This window comes from Gymnogyps californianus, chromosome 1 (assembly GCF_018139145.2).
Source record: "Gymnogyps californianus isolate 813 chromosome 1, ASM1813914v2, whole genome shotgun sequence".
NCBI classification, from domain to species: Eukaryota; Metazoa; Chordata; class Aves; order Accipitriformes; family Cathartidae; genus Gymnogyps; species Gymnogyps californianus.
The window spans coordinates 211,299,378-211,324,131 of NC_059471.1; the positions used below are offsets into that span (position 1 = coordinate 211,299,378).

Sequence of the window (24,754 nt, forward strand, 5' to 3'; positions counted from 1 at the left end):
TTTTTCTGCTCTGAGGGAACTGAATTTGCTTGAAAGTTGATTGTTTGGGTCCACATAAGTGGGTACCTTTTTTGTACCAGTCTTTCTGAGTTTGCGCCTCATAAATTTGCTCTAAATTCCTTGAAAACTCAAAGAAAATCTCAGTCAAAACTGTCAAATTTGGGATGTATTTTCATTAAAGCCGTATTAATCCACAGAATGCAGCTCCTGACAATACTATAAAACCTCCCATGGAGTTCAGAGTAGTCTCCTGAAAACATAGTATTTGCTAGAGTAAACACATAGCAAAGCAAGCAGCCAGCCAGGCTTGTCTTCAGGAGTGTCTTGTAAAGGACAAAACAGATTTGATGTTGTGTTAGGTTTTGGGAGAAACTCAAAAAAAGATAATACAGGAAGGATCTGTTTCTTCCAACCATCCAAAAACAAAGCTAGAAAGTTTAAATAAAGAATAACAAAAGTTGCATGCACAAATTGACTCGGGGCAACTTTTTAACTTGCTTCAGTGATGTTTTCATGGCTGATTAGATGAGCCGGCAGTGACCTTGGCAGTGCTACAAAAGCAATTTTTACATCAGTCAGCGTAAGAAATTCCACACTTTCCATCAAATCCCTCCTAAGAAGATGTCTGCTTGCCCTTGCAATCTGGGTTTGCTTCTGTGGTTGGCCAGATCTTCTCACTCAGTTCATGCTCCTGGCCACTATTCAGCTGGAAAGGACTTAAGGGTGGCTGCATACGAGGTTACCCTGCATGATCTCCTTTACTGCCCAGAAAGATTACCCAGGGGGAACGTCAGGATTTTGACCACTTGTCTTTGGTTCTCAGGCCTCTGGAAATCCCATGCAAAGGGCTGCTTGTGCATGCACAGGTCAGGGCTCTGGCATACGGGAGGTACACTGGGAGACAGTGGACCTGGCGCAGGTGCTCCATGAAGGTGATGTGCATCTAGCCAGCATGTCCAGACTGCAGACTCTTGGAGGATCCCAGGCAGAAATACCTTACAGTGTGCTGTTCCTGCTGGCACCCCAAGTAGTCGGGGAAGACCAGGACATCAGTCTGAATGCCAGGCACAGCATCCTCTCCCTCTCCCCAGCCCTGCAAGAGACAGCAATGCAGATTCCCACATGGGATGTAGTGCTCTAAGCAGCCACCAAATCTCCTTGTGCTTCAGGTCTATGGATGAATAAACACATGTACACAAAGCAGGGGCCAGCCACAAAACTCAGCTCATCCTTCTTCCATCCTCAGCGCATCAGCCAGCTCTTTCAGCTGTATGTGGGGACATTAGCTGCTCCCAGCAGAGACAGAGAAGAGATGGAGCAGGCAGAGGTCTAAGGGAGGAAAGAGGGAAGCACTGAGGCTTCTGTCATCTATGAGAGAAAGGTCTGAGCATGGAGCAGTGAAGACGGGCAGATGTCCCGTCCCAGCACCAGTAGCAGCTGGCTGGTCTCTTCGGATGCAGTCACCTGAAAACTCCTTTGGAATCGCAGGACGATACAGAAGACAACAGAGAGGAATGGGGTCACTGGGCATCAATGCAGACCCCATCTGAATGGGGAAAGCGTGCAGCTGCCTCTGCATCAGGCAAGACGGGGAGGAGGGATGCTACAGACCCAAAAGTGTCTTTTTCCTCCCACCAACTGCTTCTCTTTTTGGCTTTGACATGAATTTGCCATGCAGACTTGGCTGGCTCATGATCTCTGCTTTCTCTGACTACAAAAACATTTAAGCAGATTCATATTGTTAATATGTAGGGGAATTAGCGAGTGTCAGCAATGGCTTCTGACTTAGGATATGGAGTGTCAGGTATTAGCTGAACCCAGAAATGCAACTATCTGTGAATATTTCTAAGGCAACTTGTCAGTAAGGTGTTTCTAATCCTTTTACCAAATAGTTTTTTAAAACTTGAGAATTTTTTTGTCTTTGTCTCTCTAACCCTAATAAATCTTAATTCCCACAACTTGTGGGTGTTGACTTTCCAAGAAAAATGTCAACGGCACTCTGTCACCACCCTCCACGTTCCCGAGAAGGCTGTTGGAGGCAGGTTGTCTCATTTTCCCATGTAAATGAAGAAAAGAGATTTTTAGAGCCAACCGCAGACTCTAGGAAAGAGGTGCTGCGTGTGCCAGCACGAGCAACGCTCCCACCGCCGGTCCCCGACACTGACGGACTTCAGCTATTTTGTGATAAAAAATAAGGCATTCCCTCTCCACGCATCTTGCATTTCAATGAATAATTTTTCACTCAACTACATCCCAGCCTGCTTTGATTATGTGCACTCCATGTATTGACACAGTAACGTGGAGTTGAGGAATGGTGGATCTATCCCATAAGGGGAATTGTAACCCCTAAAGCCCCAAGCCTTCAGCCTGAGCGGTTTTGTACAATGTTATTATGCTGTATTCAGACGAGATGATAGCTGAAAGGGCCATTATTTGGTATTTACATAACATTACTATGGAGCGACTTTGGATTTTTCTTTTCTTCAAAGTGCGTAAAATGGGTTAAACAACGGGATGACAGAGCTGTTGGCAGAGCCAATTTGACAAGAAGAGAATTGCAAGTGAGTGACAGTTCAATGGTCCTGGATGAGAGATTTCAGTGTTTCATGCACAAGGAAGCAGGGGCGGGAGGGAGTTACGGTCCGTAACTATCATGGGGTAATGTACTGCCTAATGCATACGGGTATAAGCGTGCTGCTGGCCTTCAGCAGATAAGGCTGCTGGCCACTGAACAACCGATGCCTCGAGCAACAGAGTGGGAACACAAAGGATCTATACGGGCATCTTTACTGTCCTTATCACCGTGGTGTTGGAGCATAGCTTTGTGGCTGGTTTTAGCAGATGATCTAATTCAGTGGGGGCACCTGGAGTTTGCTTCATTAGTGAATGATAATAGTTGGTGGAGGGGAAGAATTGTGCACAAATCACCGTTTTGCACTTTTATTTCCTCCTGATTACACTGCCCAAGGCTCGAGACGGGCAAGAGCCGCTGCCAGCTGATGAAGATGCGTTGTACCCTGCCTGGCGGTACCGCGCTGGGCACAGCCAAGGCCAGAATTACTCTGTTTTCATGCAAATTGCTCCTTTTTCCACCTCACCTCTCCTGCTGATGGACTGGCCACACCACACACATCCCCCAGCCTGCATTTCAACTCAAGCCACTAAAGAGATGTTTTTCAAACATCCAACCTTTGAACGTTTAGCAAAATTGGACCGAGTCAGCAAGACTCGAGAGGCTGGTTTGAACTAGACACACTTCACGGTCCCTCCTGCAGAAACCAAATATGCTCAGGAACTTGCCAGACAGCATCTGCTGTGTCTGCACTCATAAATAAAATAGGTTGGGGCTCACTGGCTGGGCTGGAAGCCCCATGGCACAGCCTGGCTTGTGTTCCTAAGGGTAAACTCCCTCTCTCCCCCAAACAGGGTGACCATCCTTGGGACTGTGTCTGGTCTGAGCTATGCCCTGGTGGCTTTGGCTTGGGTGCCAGTGGACCAGCCTGCACCAGCACGTGCTTACAGTTAAATACCAATGATTTGAGTCCTGGAGCCTGTGCGTGACCATAGCTGGGTTATAGCACAAAATTAGTGCAGACTGAACACCGGTACTGCAAAGAGTCTTTAGCATTGCAGCACTTGGCATAGCAGTGTCTCATCTCTATATTCTCGTGGTATGTCTTGCTGTAAGTCCCTCCAGTAAGGAGACAGTGGATGGTAGCGGTCTTTTTAATCTAATGAAACGAGGCATTGCTAAGTGTGATCTAGTTACCTAGTTCCCACAGTTCAGCGTGTCTCTGTGCTGGATGGATTCGGGCAGCGCACGTCTGTCCATATGTTGAAACTATGCATTTCCCAGAAACCTTCTGCCACGGTGAATTAGGGAAAAGCTATGAAATGGGGGAGGGGGAATAGATAGGCTTGTGTGACAGCTAATAAAACAATAAAATATACTTTGTGTGTGCCTGCATTTCTAGGGACATACCAGTAGCTGCTAATACCATGTCATCTGTTTTTTATTCATGGCACTGCTGGACTGTGGATAGATAATCTCTCTCTATAACTCACTCATTTCTAAGCGTAATGGGAAGCTGTCACTGAGAAACATGCTTCTCTGTCAAAAGTGGGCAGCCTGTCTTTCCACTGGGGAAACATGACTCTGGAGTTCCTCAGGCTGCTCAAATCCCAGTAACTTTGTCTTTTAATTATATTGAATATTTAATACTGGAATGCTTGTGTTTCTGCTGTGTTTTTCATAATGACTGACAGAATGATCTTCTGAAGCTACGGCGAAATCCTTGCACTTCTCTGATTTTGCTGGTTGAGATAGGCAGATGTTTACTCACCAGGCATTGAGCCAGCTGAGGCACCCGTGGCTCCGTGAGATGAGCTCCCAGTTGCACCCATAGTGGCACTTGGGCTACCTGGTTTGCAGCCCCCAAGGAGTCCCTCCTCAGATGGCAGCACTGTCCTCTCAGGGCAGGATTTGGCTCGACTCAGGTTAGATATTTACAGTGCTGATCCTCAGCTGAGTCAATCACCACGCCCTCCTGGAGACAAATAGGTATTTGTAGGAATTTGGGCCAGTTTTGGATGAGATTAGTTGCCCCTAGAAGCTTATCACAGAATCATAGAATGGTCTGAGTTGGAAGGGACCTTTAAAGGTCATCTAGTCCAACCCTCCCGCAATGAGCAGGGACATCTTCAACTAGATCAAGTTGCTCAGAGCCCCGTCCAACCTGACCTTGAATGTTTCCAGGGATGGGGCATCTACCACCTCTCTGGGCAACCTGTTCCAGTGTTTCACGACCTTCATCATAAAAAATTTCTTCCTTATATCTAGTCTGAATCTACCCTCTTTTAGTTTAAAACCATTACCCCTTGTCCTATCACAACAGGCCCTACTAAAAAGTCTGTCCCCATCTTTCTTATAAGCCCCCTTTAAGTATTGAAGGGCTGCAATAAGGTCTCCCTGGAGCCTTCTCTTCTCCAGGCTGAACAACCCCAACTCTCTCAGCCTGTTCTCATAGGGGAGGTGTTCCATCCCTCTGATCATTTTTGTGGCCCTCCTCTGGACCCGCTCCAACAGGTCCATGTCTTTCCTGTTCTGGAAAACCCAGAGCTGGATGCAGTACTCCAGGTGGGGTCTCACCAGAGTGGGGTAGAGGGGCAAAAACACCTCTCTCAACCTGCTGGTCACACTTCTTGTGAGGCAGCCCAGGATACGGTTGGCTTCCTGGGCTGCGAGCGCACATTGCTGGGTCATGTCCAACTTTTCACCCACCAACACCTCCAAGTCCTTCTTGGCAGGGCTGCTCTTAATCTCTTCATCCCCCAGCCTGTATTGATACTGGGGTTGCCCTGACCCAGGTGCAGGACCTTGCACTTGGCCTTGTTGAACCTCATGACGTTCACATGGGCCCACTTCTCCAGCTTGTCCAGGTCCCTCTGGATGGCATCCTGTCCCTCAGGTGTGTCAACCGCACCACTCAGCTTGGTGTCAAGCTTCCCCCCAGGCTACAAGAGATTCTTCTCCCCAGAAGCCCTCTTCCTCCTCCTCCCATCCTGTGGCCAATACATGCCCATAATGTATCACTATCATCACTAAACCTGTGTGACAATGACCGTGGCTGGTGTTAGGAGGCACCAAAATGGGTTTTGCATGTCACCTTGTGTAGCAAAGCCTTGCTCTGCATCACCTGCATCTCACCTCCTCCTTTTCCTCTCTCCAGCGCTGGGGAGGTCTCCCGTGAGCAGATCCTAGCCTGGTCCCCCAGTGGGTCCAGCAGTCCATGTTAGTGGGCTCATGCTAATGAGAACTCATCCAATAAATACATGGGAGAGCTGTGATACTCAGGGGTTTTGACATTGAATCAGTATGACTCACGCCTCATGCAGCCTCCATCTCCCCTTCCCAAGGCACTCTTGGGCTTGCCCTTCCCCTCCCTACTTGCCTTTAGTGCTTGCTGTGCTCTATCATTATTCAGGGAAGTTGCCTTCATGTCTAATTGGGAAGAGATACCTGTATAGAGTGCACCGTATAGAGTGTCTCTGTACAGAGATAAACACAGTGCATGGAAGAGAGACTCATCCCCTGTAGTTAATTTGTCAGTGGTGAATGCTCCTTAAAATACAGCCAAGGAGATAAAGACAGAGCTTGGGCATTGCATGCACTGAAGTTGTCTTGGTGTGGTTCTCTCTGGCAGAGGCTGTGCCTGCAGCCCAGGGTATGTGGGGCTCTTAAGCAATGGGGAAATGCAGGGAGGCAGCCCTGGGAGTGTCAGCCAGCTGTGATCGCTTACAGCTTCTTGCTCTGTCTTTGGTGCCTTTTCATAAGCTTTCTTGGTGCAAGTTCAAGTCACAGAGCTGCTAGTGAGGCTCAGTTCTTTCCCTGCTACCTCCCGACACCACTAATAAAGCTCTCCCTTTCCTCTAAGTCATTATTTGAACAAACTTAAGTTGTTTTGGAGAAGAGGGAGGGAATGAGTTCACTGCTTCAAGGCTGCAGGAGCTGAGGTTGCAGAAGAGCCCCGGCCAGTGTGCTCGCTGTGCTTCTCGTTGCTGAGGCAGAAGTGCTTTGCAGTTGCAGAGCATTACGCAGCATTTCAGATAAACCTCTCAGGCATGGCCCAGGGCACAGCGAAGGGTGTCAGGGTCATTCTGCTAATAAGGAGGCAGTCCTTAATGAGTCCATCTCTGCTCTCCTGCTTCTCCAAGAGGGAAGGGAGAAACCTCAGAGTGCTCCCAAGTCAGGTTTGACTTCACAGAAGAGTTGCCCACTCTACAGATGACCAGGAATCCCCTGGATGATGCATTTGATGCCATCATGCCTGGCAGGTGGATCCATTGACCCAATACTGAGGTATTAAGTTTTGTGGAAAGTGTTGTGTTTGCAAGTCCAGAGAACCCAGGCTGCAAAGTGTTGCTTGTCCCAGGCTGGAGTAGGATTTGGGGAGTACAGGTAGGGGTCCAGAGCTGTGAAAGCACTTGGCTCACTGCCATGCAGAAAAGCCTCAGGGACAGTGTCTTTGGCTACGAAATGGCTGGGGTGTGTGCCAGAGACTCCACTATATGGGAGCATGGGTCCCTCAGCCCTTCCTCCTGGCAGGGGGAGAGCGCTCACCAGGAGCAGGCTCTTCTCCCCCAGGGCCACAGCTCTGGTGTGCTGGGACCATAACCAGGGCCCTGCTGATTTCTCTAGTAAAAATAACAGTTGATTGTTATATAAAATAACAGTACATTGTCCTTCACGTGTATTTTTGCAAAGAGGGTCCTGTAGCAGGAGGGAGCAGCAGGGGAAACCGCCGCTGAATAACGTTGATCTGACAACCCACCAGCAAAGCATGCTCAGCCCTCGCTGCTCCAGCTGAAGGATTTCTGCTGGTGTATCCCGTCCCAAGTTCAGGCCAGCCAGCTGCAGCTCTGACATGCTCCCCCAGGCTGCTTTTTCTGATGCAGGTTACATGGAGGATGCCAGGAAGGTGTGGGTGTGAAGGAGATGAAGAGCAGCAGATGCAGAGGGGTCTCAGCAGCTGCCACGGCAGCTCACAGTGCACCACCATCCAGCTCTGCAGCTCTGCAGCATTGAGGACACGGTTCAGTTTCTGGTTTGAATGCCACCTGTTATTCCTGATTTATGCCTGTGGCATTCACAAGCTATCTTGCTGACTGTCCCACTGTATTGGATGTAGAAGGTCCTGGGCCCACTTTCTATTGATTTCCCTGCTCTCAGAGACTTCATCTTCTTCAATGTGTCTGTGACGGAAGTTTTATTAATGCAAAATGAATATCCCTCTGGAAAATGAAGTCCAGAAATTAATAATGAATTAAAACAACTTGCCACAGGCATTGCTAATGAGCTCTTTGTCTGCACGGCTCACATGAAAGGAGGTCATTGCTCAGCCATTCCCATCGCTAACGGCAAGCAGATTAGCCGTTAACACTGAGCGCATGGGTCTCTCCTGAGACAGCGGGACGGGCTGCAGCTCGGCTTGTGCCTGGCGGGGTTTTCCTGCCCTTATCCCTGCTGTGCAGGTTTGTCTTGAGGAGTCTTCGCTACCTGGAGAAGGCACCTTCCTCCTCTCCCCTCCGAAGACTCAGGCTTCCCATCTGTGTTGGGAGGACACAGGAGTCATCCCACTGGAAAGGACAATAACCTTCCAGAGCTTAAAAGGAGAGTGGAAAGTAATCTTGGAGGGGACTAGCAGGGCTTAACTTCACTGCTGTAAGCCTCTTCAGGGACTCTGGCCCAGTAACTAGCCTGGCACCGTTCCAGCGCTGGGTCTGCATCTATTGTTCTTTTCCCTTATCTTGCAAGGCAAAGGGTTATCCTGCCTTATCTGCTACCACAGGCTTTGGAGGAGGCCCCACAGCAAGGGCAGTGGAGATCGTGCCCCTGCCAAGCCCCAGGGGCAGGAGCGGGGCTGTGCTGGGAGAGGAGCAGCCGCCACTGGGCAGTAGAGAAGGGAAAGCTGTCACGCCATGCCGACCACCTCTCCGTGGCTTTTTCAGCAGCCAGGTCTCACTCAGCAGAAATAAGGAAGCAGCACGTTGCATTTGCCCATCTTGCCTGGGGAGAGTGGCTGAAGGCGGGTGCTTTCAGGTGCTGCTCCTCACTCAATACCTGGGGCTGGATGCAGCAGTGCGTGGGGCAAGGGACGCTGGGCATCACTTCTCCGTGATGTCGCTGGACATCAGAAGGGGATTTTACCCCTTGTCCAGCGACCCTTGTGACAGTGCTGGCTGGCTGGAGCTGAGGGACCAGTCACTTCCCTATGTCCACGGGCAGCCTGTTTCACATCAGCCATTTATTGCTCTGTTCTGCTTTCTTGCAAAATATGAGACCTCAACCTATCCCCCGCAAATGTTTAACCCAGGCTTGAGAAAATCCTGCTGTGTTTGAAGTAGGTATGCTTTTTCGCCACCCTTCCCCACCCTTGCCCTCTCAGGTGGGACACCCAGCAAGGCTGGCTGATGGCTCGCTTCCTTGCTTGGCAGCACAATTGCTCTTTTATCAAATAACTGAGTCACCCCAGAGCACTGGGAGCCAGGCAGTGCCAGCCACACAGTGCCAAGCCTGCGATGCATGCCGTCATGGGGATGCCCAGATTCACCTCCACCAACTTCCCCCACCAGTGGCCTTGGCCATGGAGGGGTCAGTCCTGCCCTCCCCTACACCCATCACTGGCCATGCATTCCCACCCCTCCTCTTGTGGTAGCGCTGGGCTGGGAAGAAATCCCTTTCTGGTGCAGAGAGAGTTTGGCCTGATCGGGAGAGAAAGGAGCAGGGAGGCTTGGGCAGGGGTGAGGGAAAAGCAAGACTTAGGCTCTCAAACTGCACATTGACAGGCACAAAACCCCCTTCCTCTCTCTCCTTCAAAAGTTTGTGTTTGTTTGTCTGTTGTTAAGCTAAAAAATCATCCAACGCCCCCCAGTAAGTACCTGCACTGAGCCTACGTATCTCTGAATTCACCTGGCAGCCTTACCATCCTCTTCGTCACAGTACCTGGGTACCTCATAAGCCAAACTGTAGCTTGTTCTTAAAATGCTCCAGCAAAAGGAGGTTCATCTTACAGGAGACAGGGATGCTGGGAATGTCCATCCCACCCAGCACAATGCCAGGAGGGAAGTGTCTGAGGAGTCTCCAAAGAGACTGGTGTAGCTGGTGTGCTCTTTGCTCATATCCCTGAAGGGACTCAAGGGGACAAAGGACATGACCACAGCCCCACGCCTGGTCTACTCGGCTCTGAGCGCCATTCGGGAGCTAGTTCAGGAGTCTGTGAAAGGCAATGCAGCAGGCAGCGTAGACATAGCAGAGACTCCAGTGGTTGTGTCTGAGAAGTCTGACTTGGGAATTAAAATGAAGCTAGTTGCATCCCACCTACGTGTTATCCACCAGGCTGCTCCTCCTACGCAGCAACTTATCTCATATTCAGAGGTTGTTTTAAGCTAGTGCTGTGTTTAGGCACGGCTGTTGCTTCTTTCTTTGCTGGCATGACCTAGAAACCACCCTTGCATTGGGTGCACAAAGGAGCAGTATGGACATTGCTGGTAATTGCACTAAGACATAGCAGGGAGATGGGTGGGTGGAGGACAGTGTAACGCTCACATGAATGCCAGGGAAATATACTTCAAGTTTGTCTCAGCTGTGTCAGATGCTATGACAGTGCTGGGTTTAGGGACATTTTTAGAGAGAGGTTGAGAGTCTTATGAATCTGTTTCGGAGTTAAGTACAAATCAGGGTTTTTTTCAACCCAAGCTGTGTTTGTATTTACAGGACAGAGCAATCAATTAGGACAGGAGGGTTCTCAGGTCCCCACCACTCATTTTCTGCACAGCATCATCATTTCATCTCCATTTAACAACAGGTTCACGTCTGGGGTAACTCTGACTCAGCTCCTTGGCAGACTCGTTGGGGCAGTCAAGCCTGCAGACAGCTTTATTTTCACTGAGGCTTGCAGCACAGAGATTTGTAGCCCAAATCCTTATGAGCAGTCACCAGTGAACATTGTTGGGATCTCTGACCCCAGCTGTGCCAGAGCTGCTGTAACCATTGCAGCTCTGGGATCTGGGGCTATTACAGGCTGTGGGATCACAGGCTGCATCTACCTGGATCCTTTGCACCCCTGTTTCCTACCAGTGACAGTCAGGACAAGAGCTCTGTTATGGCCAAGACTTCAGTAGTCCGGTAGGAAACAGAGGAGCTCAGCAGAGCTGGTGAAAATTCATAGAGGCAGGAGGACGCATTAGACTTAAAAGTCAAATAAGGTTTTGCAGAAAAGGTAGTAATGCATCGTCCTCCCTATGGAGTGAATAGTTTCTCTGAGCTTGGCTTTTATGCTTTTATAAAGGGTGTTTCGAAAGTGTGTGTTACTTTCCTCTTTTTCCTTCCAAGTGCCTAAGTTTGAGGATATATCCTTATCTCTAAATGACAAGCAATACTGAATGGGAAACTATTTTGTTCTGTCATTTACTTCTCATTTGGTCCTGTCACATCCTATCTTTTCGCACTATGTATTTTCTTAGTGTTATGAGCATATATCTGTGCTGTGTGTGTGAGAGTGGGCGTCTGAAATGTGTTTGCAAAGGTCCTTGATAAAAAGCTTTAACAACTAAAATTATCTGAGAGGCATAAGTGAGCTGGTCATGGTAGATCTGAACACTGGCAGGTGGCAGATCATCTGTCTGCAGAGACATTAAGCACTGAAGAGGTCAGAATCACCAGGTTTTTAGTATTTACCTAGGAGGGAAACTACTGCTCATTTCAAGGAGCTAATGTGGCTTGCAGATTTAGCTTGAACACCACAGGGAACATAAAAGCAACAGCAGCGGAGTACCTTCAAGGATAGCGTCTCCCTCCAGAAGCACAGTGCAGTTCTGTCCAAGTTCTCCTCATTAATCACTTTTACTTTCATTCTTGTTTTCCAGCCAAAGCTTTTGGCCAAGGAGTTGCTTGACTTGGTGGCTTCTCATTTCAACCTGAAGGAGAAGGAGTACTTCGGAATTGCATTCACAGATGAAACGTAAGTGCGAGAAATCAAAGACCTAAGAGGTAACTCTGAGATCACAGAAATCTTGGCAGTTTTGTCCTAAGCAAAATGACCAGTGTAGAAGGCCTGTGTACCCCAAGGTCCTAGACCAAGGTCTAGGAAGGCATGGACCTCATATCAGAGTCTGTCTTGTACTGCCTCTTCTTCAGAGGGCTGGAGGCCTCTCATGGCGAGTTAAGCATGGCTGGAGGTGTACAGAGGCAGTAACAATCCCTTCCTAATCCCATGTTCAAAGAGTTGGTGTCATTTGGCATTGGTAAAAGGTTAGCTTAAGCTCTCGTGGACTTAAGATCCATTCGCTAGTTCAAAATTATTACCAGATTGGCGGAACTGTTCAATTAACGCGTTAATCAGCTTATTCACTCAAGCAGGCTTAAAAGTAATGCTAAATTATTTGAAGGAAAGAAAAAAAAACCCCAACCTCACAAAATTACTCTATTATTTCTGATGTTTTAGATCCCAGATTAGAGTTTCTTAAAAAAGGGAAAGAAGAAAGTGTGGGAAAGGAAGGGATTGCCAAATTTAATGTGAACAAAAAGCATTTTTAAATATAAAATTTCCATTGTGGAAAGGATTTGACCTTACCAGGAATCACACAACAGCCTTATGGCTGACCTAAACCAAAGGATGGGACCCTGACACTGCAGTCACCTCAGGCAATGTTGGTTGTTTGCACTGAACCCCAGTTCCCAGAGTCCTAGTATTACCACAAAATTTGAGTTTTTGTCTCAAGACAGGCCATTTCTACTCCCTGTTTAAAAGACAAGTACAAATTTAGTTCTGGAGAAACATTAAAGGTCTGCCAAATTCTATGATTAGTCCTAGGCTGTGACCTCTCAGCGCTACTGCACAGGCCCTGCTACATTTTTCCAGCTGCCTGTTTTCTCTCCGTAGTTAGACTGTCCTCGGCATATGGGCTGTCTCCTATGCACACCCACCATACTCCACCTTGGTTTGCAATAGGGATTTTTTTTGTGTATTAATCAGGAAGAGGCTTCCCGCACTTATATAGTTTTAAAAAACCAAGATTTTCAATGCTGTGTTCCCAGAACAGCTGAGTCAGCAGTATTGCTGTCATGAGCCAGCTCCGCGCTCCTGCTGAAATGGCAGGGAAATGTAAATTATCTGCTGGAATAATGATTTGGGATCGGGTAATCAGAGGCTGCTGGGTAATTGCACAAACATATCCATATTCATCTTAGCAGCGATCAACCCTCTAGAGCCCGTTCCTTTGGCAAGCGCCTGCCTTGGGCAGCCTGAGGCCATCTCAGGACGCAGCTCCCAGGATGGAGGAACGCTCGGCATCAGGCACGTGCAGAAGCAGGACCTGAACCAAAGGAGATCCCAGAATCCATCCCATCTCACTGACATGAGCAGCTCAGCCCTGTAGGAGATCGCCAGCCCAACACAAATTAATGAGACTGGTCCTCCAAGGAGGAACAGTAGGAGGCACTGGCAATTTATAAAGCAGGAGGAGGAAATTGCTCCTCACCAAGGTGTTATTTCTTATTGGAGAGAGCAAGTTACTCAGTGGGTGCTGCCTGAGGGGTGCATGAAAGCCATGCAGGGAAGCCAAAGCAGACTAAGAGATGAAAATATTCCCTTAACCGTCCTAACAGCACAGGTTAAAAACAAGAAACACATGTCAGACTGCAACCAGATAGCAGCTGAGCAAGTCCCAGCTCTCAGCTCAGCTGAGTGGGCACAGGGCTCCCCTGGGAGTGCAAGGGAAGCTAATGAGGAGGTGTCAGCAATTAGAGAGAGCCCAGCCTCCCCTGGGGCTTCCAGGTTTAACACGGAGCGGCGGGAGCAAAGATCTGGGTTAGCGATGGGAGGAAGCGCGAGAAGCCGACAGACGCGGTTGAGGCAGTGCTTAAAGATGCACAGCGGATGCAGATGGATGCACACTGTCTAGACGGGATTTCAAAGGGTGAGGTGATGGAATCCACTCACCTGGTCACCTTCTTGACCTGTAGTCAAGATGGAGCAGGGTGCATTTTAGGAGATTCTTGGCCAGCCTAGATGAAAGATTTGGGGACACTCTCCTTAAATCTAGTAAACGCAACCCAGAAACATGCCAGTAAGTCCTAGCTGATATGAAGCTTGGTCTGCAGCCCTTCTGCTGTCCCATAGTGAGTCTGACCTTTGCACTGAGGCTTCTTCAGTGCTGTGAAAATAACCTTGACAAAAATATTTCCTCTTCAGTTGTAAAAAGCTTTGAATAGAGTTGGCACAAACAGCAATTGTTTTATTTGACTGAACACAGCCAAAAAAATATACCTGGGGAGTTGGACTGAGTCTTGGAAATAGATGTCCCATGTCACCTTCAGAAAATAAACTAGGCTGTCTGTACCACAGATCTTAACCTGCAAGGTGAAATGGAAGTTTAAAGAAAATCCTTTCTTCAAAAAGTAGGAAAAACAGTTTCTTAATGTGTGTTTGCAGAGCACCTAACACAGCCCTGTAGCTGATAGAGACCAGGCACACAAAAAGAAACCCTTTAATTCTATGACACAGGCCCTCAGGGATTTCCTTCTCTTCACTCTTCGCTGAGTTTCCATGTGCCTTACTTGAAGGGAACTCATAACCAGCTAAAACAGAACAAGCCTGGTTCATAAACGTAGTCTGGGGTTGGCTAAATTGCAAGTTTAGAAAGAAGAAAAGCCACTAAAGTATTAAATCAATTCTTCTATTTAAGAGTAAAAGCTCTATGAGAGTAATTTATTTAGAAATGGTTTGGACTGGGGATTTCCATTCATTAGTTTTGCTCTATCATGACAACCTAAGAAGAAAATCAATAGGAACAACCTTTGCGTTGGCGACTTAATAGTTTCTTGTGATAATATAGGGTCATTACTGCATTCAGTGTGACTAAAATTAGATTGTCAGACTATTATGGAGGAGAGAATAACGCCTCCTATTTTAATGATCATAGGAACGCTTTATGGTGTGAGCCATTAACTGTGGGAGAGCACAGGTCAAAAGGGTGTCCCTGTACAGCACATGGGGCCAAGCTTCACATGAAGCTAGAAGAGCTATACGCTGGTTGATTAAGAGTGAAAAGGAATGGGAAAGGGCTTTTTTTTTTAGTTCAGCTGATTATGAATCTCTGCTAGCCACCCTTTCCCTTGGCATAGGCTCTTCCAGCATTCACTGAGCGCAAGTGGTCAGGATTACCCTTCTGTTCGCTGCAGATGCCCCGTCTGGGCCACGGGCAGGTTTTCCATGTCCTTTACTTGTCCTTAGACGTGAGTCACCTGCTCCATGGAGAACTACCAACTTTTGCATCCCACAGTTCCCCCTCTCCATGGGTCCACCCAAAAGCTGATCCAAACCCTTTTGCTCCCTTGCCAGAGGAGAACCTGCAGAGCAGCTTCTTCAGTTAGCTAATATATAGGATAAAAACTGCAAGGCATTGAGGCCCCCATTATTTGTGTTACACTTGTGCTAGAGACTCTACTAATGTGATAAGGTAATGACAGAGAGTGCCCTTGCTCAGCTCAGGATCCTATGGCCAAGGGGATGGCAAGGGAAGAGCAGGGTACAACTCTTCCCTGGAATACTCTCTCATCTCTGGGAACTGGGAGGAAGTCTATTTCCACCCTGCAGCCATGTGGCAGAGCCAAAACGAGGGACCAGCTGTCCCATATCCTGGTTGAACAGCCAGTCCAATGGAGGGTGCAGCTCCCAGAATAACGTCCTGCCCTGGCGTTAGACTAGTTCCTTTGTCAACAAGTCCACCGTTTTGCAGAATCTGTATAGTTAAACTCATATAGCTCCTTGAGCTTTGCAGCCCCTTCAAAAGTATTTCTGTTGAAGGATTAAGACTTAAACAAGAAAATCTGTGAGGTTAAAGCGGTTTTTTGTTTCTGTCATGATTGATGGAAATGTAAAATAGTTTATATGGTTTCTATTACATGAATAGGTCTTTCTCAATGTCCATTCAGTTCAACATGAGTTTGACACTGAAGGGGTGTGAGTTGGTTTATTGGTCCAAATACCTTTATAACACAAATCAGTGTGGATCCACTTTTCAGAAAACTGGGCACTAACCAGTAAAACTGTATAAACAGAACCACCTGGAGGCAAAGTATTCATTGATGTACCACTCTCTACTGAAAGCCCTGATAAAAGAAAACAGAACTACTGCATGCAATTGACAATACGAACCCTGGGCACCAAAATCCATACTCAGTCTGTAACATAAATGTTACAGTTTCTTTTTCTAAAAGCGATTATGTATTTGTTATCGACACACCAGTTTAACTGCCAACATGAGTACAACCAACCGAGAAAAATGATCTGGCTTCCAATATTCAGTCTCCCTATAGGTCACCCAAAACTGCTTGCACCATTATTTGTGAATACACTGATATAAATACCCAAATGAGCAAATCAATGGCAATAATGAAACAAAGGCTACTTTGTGTCTCTCAATTGAACCACAAAGGAAATCCAGATAGACATAGGCATGTATGAATGGGATCCCAGTGCAAGCTGCCTAAATTGGTCCATGAAAACTGTCAGGATTACTATATGCCTAGGGTTATATGCCCATACTTTTCTCTGTCTTACATGGGATCATACTCCATGAATAGTTCTGCTGAAGACAGGAAGATAGCTTCCAGAGCAAAGCATTTTGTGGTGTAACGGTGTTGGAGCTTGGCTCCCCAATAGACCACATTCACAGGCGGATGCCAGCGACTGTTCACTGCTGCTGTTCTCTACATGCCACACATGCACGCTTGAAAACAAGGAGTTAGGTGACAATCTGCAGTGCAGAGGCCCTCAGTGATGAAAGACTGTAAGTGGTAATTGAGTACAGTGAGCAGTTAGCTCCTGGCAGTTATTTAAGTGACCTTCCTCCTCTGAAGGAGCTTTGGATTTGAGCTCCATGCAGATGAGAGTAATGAAACTCTTCAACCCAAAAACTCGGTGGCAATTAAATGTATTATTCAGTACGCACAACTGTGTACGTGTGCAACATAAATGTGTAACCTGGTATGCATACATACCAGGTTATGGTATTATGCACATATGCTTTTTGTACTGATTATATCAACCAGTTTCTCAAGCTAAAATGCAGTGAGAATGAAAAGAGCAAGTCTTTTCAAAATAAGAAGTACCTTGAAGTGAATTATTGTTCTGTGCACCATGGCTTCTCAACCCTTCGTTGTACATGTTAGGCAAACCCAGACATTTCTGTTGAATAAACATAGAGGTAGACAGTAAATCCATTGTCAACAAATCGGTCTCAATGGGAACCGATGTGTAATGCCATCAGCTGCTGGTGGCTGCTACTTTGGTGATACAAATGCAGCTGGACAGGTTCAGGATAGGATGTCAGACTTAGTGTGGCTTTTCCTTGCTCTGACAGTGTTTTGTACCATGGCCTACATGGTTAAATGCTCATTTTGTACTTTGGCTAGGAATGGGTGAGCATGTCTAGTTTCAATCCCCATGCATACTGTGGCCTTCAGTTAATTTCAGCCTTCCTGAGTCCTGTTAGAAGAAACATAACAGCACTTCAGGACAAAAAAATAGGAAACCAGACAGATTTCAAGAAGGGGGATGCAGCGGGAAATGTGGATGCCTCTCATTTTTGGGTGCCCAGGCTGAGAATCTTTCAATGATGGGGCTTATTTTCTGACAGCCTGGAGCATCTGTCTTCTAAAAAACAAGCCTTGTTAAAGTACATATCTGTGCTGAACAACAGGGCGTGATGCAGGGATCCTGCACTAGCGCTGGGCGACTGCATCCCAGCAGCAGAAATGACAGAAGGAGACCTCATCGTGCTGTGTGCCCAGCTACGCAGCCTGTTGAGAACAAGACCAGTTAGCCCATACACCCAGCCCGTTAACATGGCCATCCTCACCCCTGATCCCGGGCAGTATCACTGCACAGCACTGTCCCAGGCTGGGCAGACTTGCCCTCAGCCCATGTACTGCAATAGACACATATGAAATGACTAGTTGGGCTTGAAAATCTGCATTATGTCACCCCTTTCCAGTAGCCACGCTGCTAGTAAGTATGTGCCCCTAATACACAGTTCAGGCTGCCCTTTACCTAGAGAAAAAAAATAGAGAAAAAACTTATTTAAAAAATTTATCTAGAGAAAAAACTGACTAAAAGTTAAAATATCTTGGAGAGAAACACACAGGTGTCTAGAGCAGGGGATAAAAAAGGGTTTGATCCTTTTTGTACACCAAAAGATGTCCAGGATGAGTTTGAAAAGTCCCCAACTCCACACGTATCACTTGTACCTAGTTGAGACTTGGTACTCTTGCAAAACAGATGCAAAGGCTGCTTAAACTGAACGCCTGACTTCCATATGGCAAAATTTGACGCGAGATAGCTTCTCTATAAATGTCTGATCCTGAACCCACTGGAGCGATGAGTAGAGCTCACCAGTAATTTTGAATTCCTTAGACAGTGCAAAGCAGCGTGCTGTGCTGAGGTGAGGTGAGGTGAACACACACGATGTCCCAGCTGGTCTCCAGGGCAGCCCGGAGCTGCCTGGGCTTGAAGGTCCCTGAGCTGCCCATCCTTTTCTGCATCTACGTAAGCCAGGGCAGCTGTACAGAAATTCAAATTGAACCCAGGTGATTCAAAGCCTCCTGAAACTGCTACTTTCCCTTTTATTTATTTTTCTCAAAAAGATGGAGTGGGGGAGCTACAAATCTGGTTAAATTGCTAAATAGATGTCGTTGCTTACTTTCCAAAGGGGCTTCTCAGTTGCCCAAAGCACACGCGTTGCTAAGGGGTAACGGGCAGACGCTTGTGAAAGCTGAGTGTGCTGACAGTGTACATTGTTAAGGCTTGTGGCAACCCTAGAAGTTAATTTAATGTTTTTCCTAAAACCAAGCCTTTTTTTTCCTTTTTTTTTTTTTCATTTTCAGTGGAATGAAGAATTATTCTTGAAGATTAGCATGAGCTGGCTAATAGACACTGGAATAGAGCTCAGGACATCTGAGTTCCATTTTCAGCTTTATTTGCTGCAAGATTCTCCCCAAAATCACTTCAATTCTCTCTCCCCTTGCTTGTCTAGACAGCAGAGTGCTGAAGGCAAGGGCTGCCTCTCCCTCTGGGTGAAATCTGGTCTGACTGAAATCAATAGCAAAACACTCACAGGATGCAGCCCTAGCATCACTGAAGGCAACAGCAAAATTCCCACCGACTTCAGTGGGGCCTGAATTTTACCCTATGTATTTCCACAGTGCCTAATTTAACGGGGCCTTTATCTCAGCTGGGGAGTGAGGTGCCCCAGTAATGCAAATAATGGTATTTATAAAATACCTCTCACGCACACACAGCACTCTACAATGTGGGGAACGTGACAAAGAACAGAGTCCCTGCCCAGGAAAGCTTCCAGCAGCAAGGCACGAATGGATAAATTATAGGAGAAAATAATAGCGACAGGTACCATCTAGGCAAAATAAAAGCAGCATGTGGTAATTGGAGCTGGAACGCTTCACAGAGCAGCTGTGTTTCAGGAGCTCTCTGAAGGACGAAAAACGAAGGCTGGACGAACCTAGAGAGGCTATTGCAGGCATGTGGGTGGTAAATAAACTGTCTGAGGCTGTAGAGTCAAGTTTAGCCTTGAGTGAAATATTGCAGGTGTTGTGGAAACTCTTAACAATAAGGATTTCTAATGAAAATCTTGACAGACTTTTAATGATACGACTGCTCCAGGGGGTTGTAATAAAAAGGTGAAGCTCATAACATTTTGGGCTGTCCTGCCTGCTCGGTGCTGCCAGCTTTCACCTTGACAGATTGAACTTTAGCAGTTCGATTCCCAGACTGAAATGTTGCCAGGATGATATCGCCTCCGCTCCTCAAACATTTATTGTGTGTTTTTCAAATACCATGCAATAGCCGAGGGCAAATAGCATGTGCTTCAGTTCATCTTTTGTAACACCTCAGACCTCATTGCCATGAGTAGCAAGAAACCTCTTTGGTGCCAGGCTCAAAACTGTCTCTTCTCTTGCCAGGGGACACTTGAACTGGCTTCAGCTGGACCGCCGGGTGCTGGAACATGACTTCCCAAAAAAGTCAGGACCGGTTGTTTTGTACTTTTGTGTCAGGTAAGTGCGCGATGGCAAGCCCTTCCCATGGGATACAGCTAGTACGGACAACCCGTTCCCTAGAGGCCAGGAAATGAGGCTGTCGGTTTCTCACGTTGTAGAAACACCTGTGGACAAACACACACTTTTACAGAGGTTTCTTTTGAGCTCTTTGGCTTTGAAAACTCATCTCACACAAGTGTAAATAAGTAGTAGCCACACTAACACCCATAGCTGCCCACAGGGAAACCTTGTACGAGGGCAAGATCAGATGTTATGTCTTTACATTTTTATTTGTGGGTTTTGAACTCCTGGAAAGTCCAAGCTGGGTAGGGCTGCAGAACAAAGACCTCTTTCTGCCAGGATAACCAACCTGAGCCAGCTACCTGGAGGGAAAACCCTCGCTTCCTCGCCGGCAAGCCATCCGTTTCCTCCGGATTGTGCCCAGGGTGTGCGTTATGTCAGGGACCAAATTAATCCCGGTATAGCTCTGTCGTATTTGCCTTCTGGACTCAATCACGTAATGGTATAATGAATTACCTGCAAATAGCAAATGATGGCATTTTGTGGCAGCCAGTTGGCTTCTGCATGGGCATAGAACATATTCATAGACTGGACCGGACCAGACTAGAAAGGTTTTAATGAAGATTATGGCAGTTTGGGAGAATTTCTCTTCATCTGGGAATTTTGTAAGGAACTGTTAGTTTTTGGAAGCTGCGAGAAGCTGCCAGTGCTCTTGTGTACACAGTGTCTTTGCCTCCAACGGAGATATTTTCTGAGAAGACAAATTTGCTCTTGCAGCTTTAAAACACCCAGAGAGAGGCTGGGGGTTGGGATGGCATATGTACAAAATTAAGTTGAGGGTTTTGACTTACTTTTAATGGATAGCTCATGTCTAGAACTAGCCAGTGCAGTGTTACTGTGTCTTTTTCTGTTAGCCTTTCCACTCCAGTGTTATATTACATCTGACATCACTCTCATTCATTCCATCGTACCCACAAAAACTGAAGACCTACTTTTGAGTTTCTTCCCCTGAGTGAAGCTTTTTTTTCCCCACATAGTGATTGTCATTCATTTAACTTCAATTAGAAGGGAGGCTTCTCAAGAGAAGAGACTCTTTGTTCTGTTATGTCCCCATATTTAGTGGTGGATATATCTTATGACAAATCAAGGCTGTGTAAAGCCCCATGACTCCAGAACTAGCCTGCTGTCTCCCAAGAGAAGAGCTTAGTCTACATTTTGGGTGCTTCAAACCATAAGGGTAGATCCAGAGCTGAACATTTCCAGTGTACACGATCCAGATCCACCTGTGCTTAGAACTACACAAAACTGTTGGTGCTCTTCTGCAAAAGTGTTAGACTTCTAGGCAAATTTTAAAAACAAACAAACAAACAAGCAACCTAACTCATTAAGAACACAGCAGCTCTGTTATCAAGCATCTTGCCTAGGGGCCAAATTGAGGAGTCTGTGCTAGGACAGGGAATCCACGGAAAGCAGGGAAAGCTCTGACTGAGCAAGAGCTAAGTGCAGATTTTAGGAGCGGAACTGCTAAATGTGTGGAAGCCGGTGCTACTCAGCCGCTCTCATATTCATTTCAAAGACCACTCAACGAGCATAAATATTGCCATCTGTATTGTTTCATGAAAGTTGGCAGCACAGTGGAGACAAGTCATTCTAGCAGGATCTTAGCCAAGAGACATCTTAGGACTATGGATCCATACAACAGTTAGTAAATGAGTGACCTCTCCTGTTCCGGAATCGCAATCCATAGGGGAAATCCATAGGGGAAAAGTCAGCATTCGGTGTCTGAGAAGTCAGTGTTGAAAACCAGACTGACTATGGGCTTATACTCTTATTTGTGGTAGTAATGAGTGGATTGTCACACTGAGTTACAATTTGAATTGGACTGGAAGGCCAGATGCCTCAAGAGTTAGGAATGGGCATTAACTTACCATGGCTTTTCTACTGTTTGTTTCCCCTGTGGATGCCAGACGCTGGCAAGAAGTTGAAAAAGTTTCCCAGCACGTAAAGAGTTCCCACGTCTGTCCCCAAATCTGATCTGAGCAGAAGGCAATTGGAGAAGAAATCGACTCCAGCCAGCTGGCTGAAGTTGGAAAGGCCCCACGTATCTGCTACCCAGCGGCTTCAGTTCTGGCTTAGGAACTAAAGCAAGGGCTGAAGGAAACGTTGTGAAGAGACCCACCCATAGATGAGGTTTTATTTTGATAATCTGGGGGTGCACAGCGGCTTGCAGAGCCATCCATATCCATACCATAAACAGAATGCACCCTCTCCCTTGCTGCCATGAGGTGGAAAGCAGAGATAATTAATGCTGTACCATACCTAATTACAAATGTGTTAATTTTTAAGGGACTGGGAGCCCATGACACCTACTATATCATTGGTAAAGGCTTGCCTGTGTTTGCAGATACGTTTCTTGCATTACTTCTCCCAAGCATTGCAGCTGAGAAAGCTTAGGTTGGTGCTGGGGGTCCTAATTGGGGAGATAGTGATACAAGTAACTGGATGTGCCAGATGTTGATTATAGAGAAATCTGTTTACTATATCAGGATTTAGTAATCATGTCGGTTTTTCCCTCTAGTCGAAGTAAATGTACAATTCAACCACACTGGGTAACTACTGAAGACATGAAGCTTCAGGCAAGAACAGTAAATGGTAGTCTGTGAAGAGGAGAAGCTACAGAGAAACCATTTTCACCTTTTATGTGACCATCAAATTGTTTTTACCCTTAACATGCCTGCAGCAATGTTGATGGGCAGCATGCCTACCACAGATGCCGTAGTTTTTAGATTGCTCTAAAAGTACATTTAAAGGAAGCATGCCTTTTTAAGCAAAGGCTTCTTGGAAGAACCATGCTGAAAATAGGAAGTTTCACAAGCTTTGCAGCGTGAAATTCTCCTCCCTTATTTAACTCTCTGCAACACTGTTGAAGCTTCATCTTTTGACACACATTTCCCTGGGGTTTGACATTGTTGAACATTGATGTCCAGTGTCTTTACTCTCTTCCGTAATCAAAGATCAAAAATTTCACAGCACTGTGACAAAGAAGGAGGTTTTCATAAGGATGTTCTTAGCATTAGTTTGGAATAAATTACTTCTGCCTTTATACACTTGCACAGCTAACTGAAGCCTCTCTGTCCTCAGGTTGTCATCTAGTGCTTCTCTGGAAGCTTTCCATTGAGAACAACATAGGAATCTAGGAAGCAATCAGAACTGCTTGGGCAGCTGTGAACTGCCCCATGGCTATTCTTGTGCAATACTATTTTATGAGACTCTGCTAATATCTGTTTATATAGCTTTAAAGCCATACATCAAAGCAAGAGGGAGTGCTATGTGTCTTGCAGGGGAGGTGGGATGTCTGGCAACAGGATGGGAGTGATATTAGTCCTCATCTTAGAATTAGCTTCCCTGGGTGGCTTTCTAAAGCTCTGGTTGCCTGGTTGTTGGTGAAACTCATTCCCTGCCTCAGAGGGTTTATAGTGCAGGTAAACCATATCAGATGAGAGTCACAGCTAAAGTCTGGCAGAAGCAAAGGATGGGGATGAAGGAAGGAGGGATTGCTTGACTAGTTGATTTTACAGAGGTGTTTTGAGACCAGAAGAGGACAGCAAAACTGTACCTCACAACATGAGCTGCACCATAAAGGGCAGGAACCTAAGTGTGGAGACCCAGGCAGCAAGGAGGTTAGAGGAAAACAGAGCTAGCAGGGGTTCAAATAAAGGTTGTTATATTTTGGCAGGGAAGGAAGCATTTTGCTCTGACTCACACAGGCAGGAGAAGGAAGACAAAGTTACTCCCTTTGTGTAAATCTTTGAGGTGAGAGAGGACCAGAGCACAGACACACTGTTTGTTCACAGAAAGCAAAGTTGGCCAGGCTTTGCAGTGAATTCTCATCCTCAAACAATGGCCTTGTGGGATTAGCAATCCTTAGCTAGGGCACCACCAGCATGGGTCTGATCTCTTTATCTTCTGGATGTTTGTCATGCTGTTAATTTATATGAACAAGCTCAGCAAATAAAATTCACTTCACTGGTGGATCTTTTCCCAGGAATGAATATATGTGTTCTCAGGGTAGCTCCACCAGCTAAACAGTGACAACTCACTGCAGAAGTCGTCACGCTAAATCAGAACATCTCTCACGTGGAAAGGCTTTTCTTTCAGAAAGGCATGGAAAAAAAAGTGAAATAAATCCTCAATACTCAAATACACTGTGGAGCAGAGTTTGTATCTATGGCCCGGCAGTATTCCCACAAAGGAATGCCTGTGTCCAGCAACGTCTGGCATGTGTTCATACGTACTGGCTGGACTGAAGTCAGCATGGGAGCCATGGGGGCTCAGGACTCTCAATATTGAGACCAGACGTTTTGCCAGGTTACCACAGTTACTACAGAACAAACTGGCCTTAAATAAGAGACCAGTACTGAAACACAGAGTGCAAAGCTCATGCGCCTCGTTGCTTCCTTTAACTTGAAGGAACGTAGCTCTGTGTGCACTTGCAGTGGTCCAGGTCCGAGGCAGGTGGGACAGATGTCTGGGATGGGACTTGCCACACCAAACCTGAGGTGTTTACCTGGTAGACGGCTCTATGTCAGGGTTAATTAGCACAGCCTCCCTGTATAACCACTGGAAAGAAATAGGCACTTTTCAGGAACAATTCATCCAACTTATTTTAGATTACTGCTTTGGAATTCAATAAGTTGCAGTCTAAAATACCTATGTCTCTTCTCTGACCTCAGACCCCTGCTCAGATGTAGGCATCTACATTGTAGTTACCTCTTTTCACGTGACGAATCCCCTCTGTGTGCATCAAGGGCAGCCTATAAATTCAGAATATTATTTCAAACAGGGTTGGCGCAGCCAGGGTTGAGGAGGCATTTCCCATCTACAAGGCTTTGCCTGACTACCTGAATGGAATTGGACTAGATTTCAGCTGCTAATGAGGCCTTATGCTATATTATTTTTTCAGCCCTCCTTTATACCCAGTCTTCAAACCCATATTCCATTAGAAAAGGACTACTGTTAAAAAAAAAAAGCAGCAGGAGACCATTTGGAAACAGTTAACCCTGGAAGGAAGAGAGACAGTGGTTGCTAATATGGATTGTTCATAGGGCTAGATGGACCTTA

General features: G+C 46.5%; 1 protein-coding gene across 1 annotated transcript in view; it reads left to right on the forward strand.

Annotated features, from left to right (window-relative positions):
• The window catches only part of FRMD4A (FERM domain containing 4A), a 208,442-nt gene that overhangs the window by 96,434 nt on the left and 87,254 nt on the right, over positions 1-24,754 (forward strand). The window contains 2 exon segments of the mRNA XM_050897605.1: positions 11,425-11,519; positions 19,538-19,630. Coding sequence (XP_050753562.1) covers positions 11,425-11,519; positions 19,538-19,630 — 188 coding nt within the window.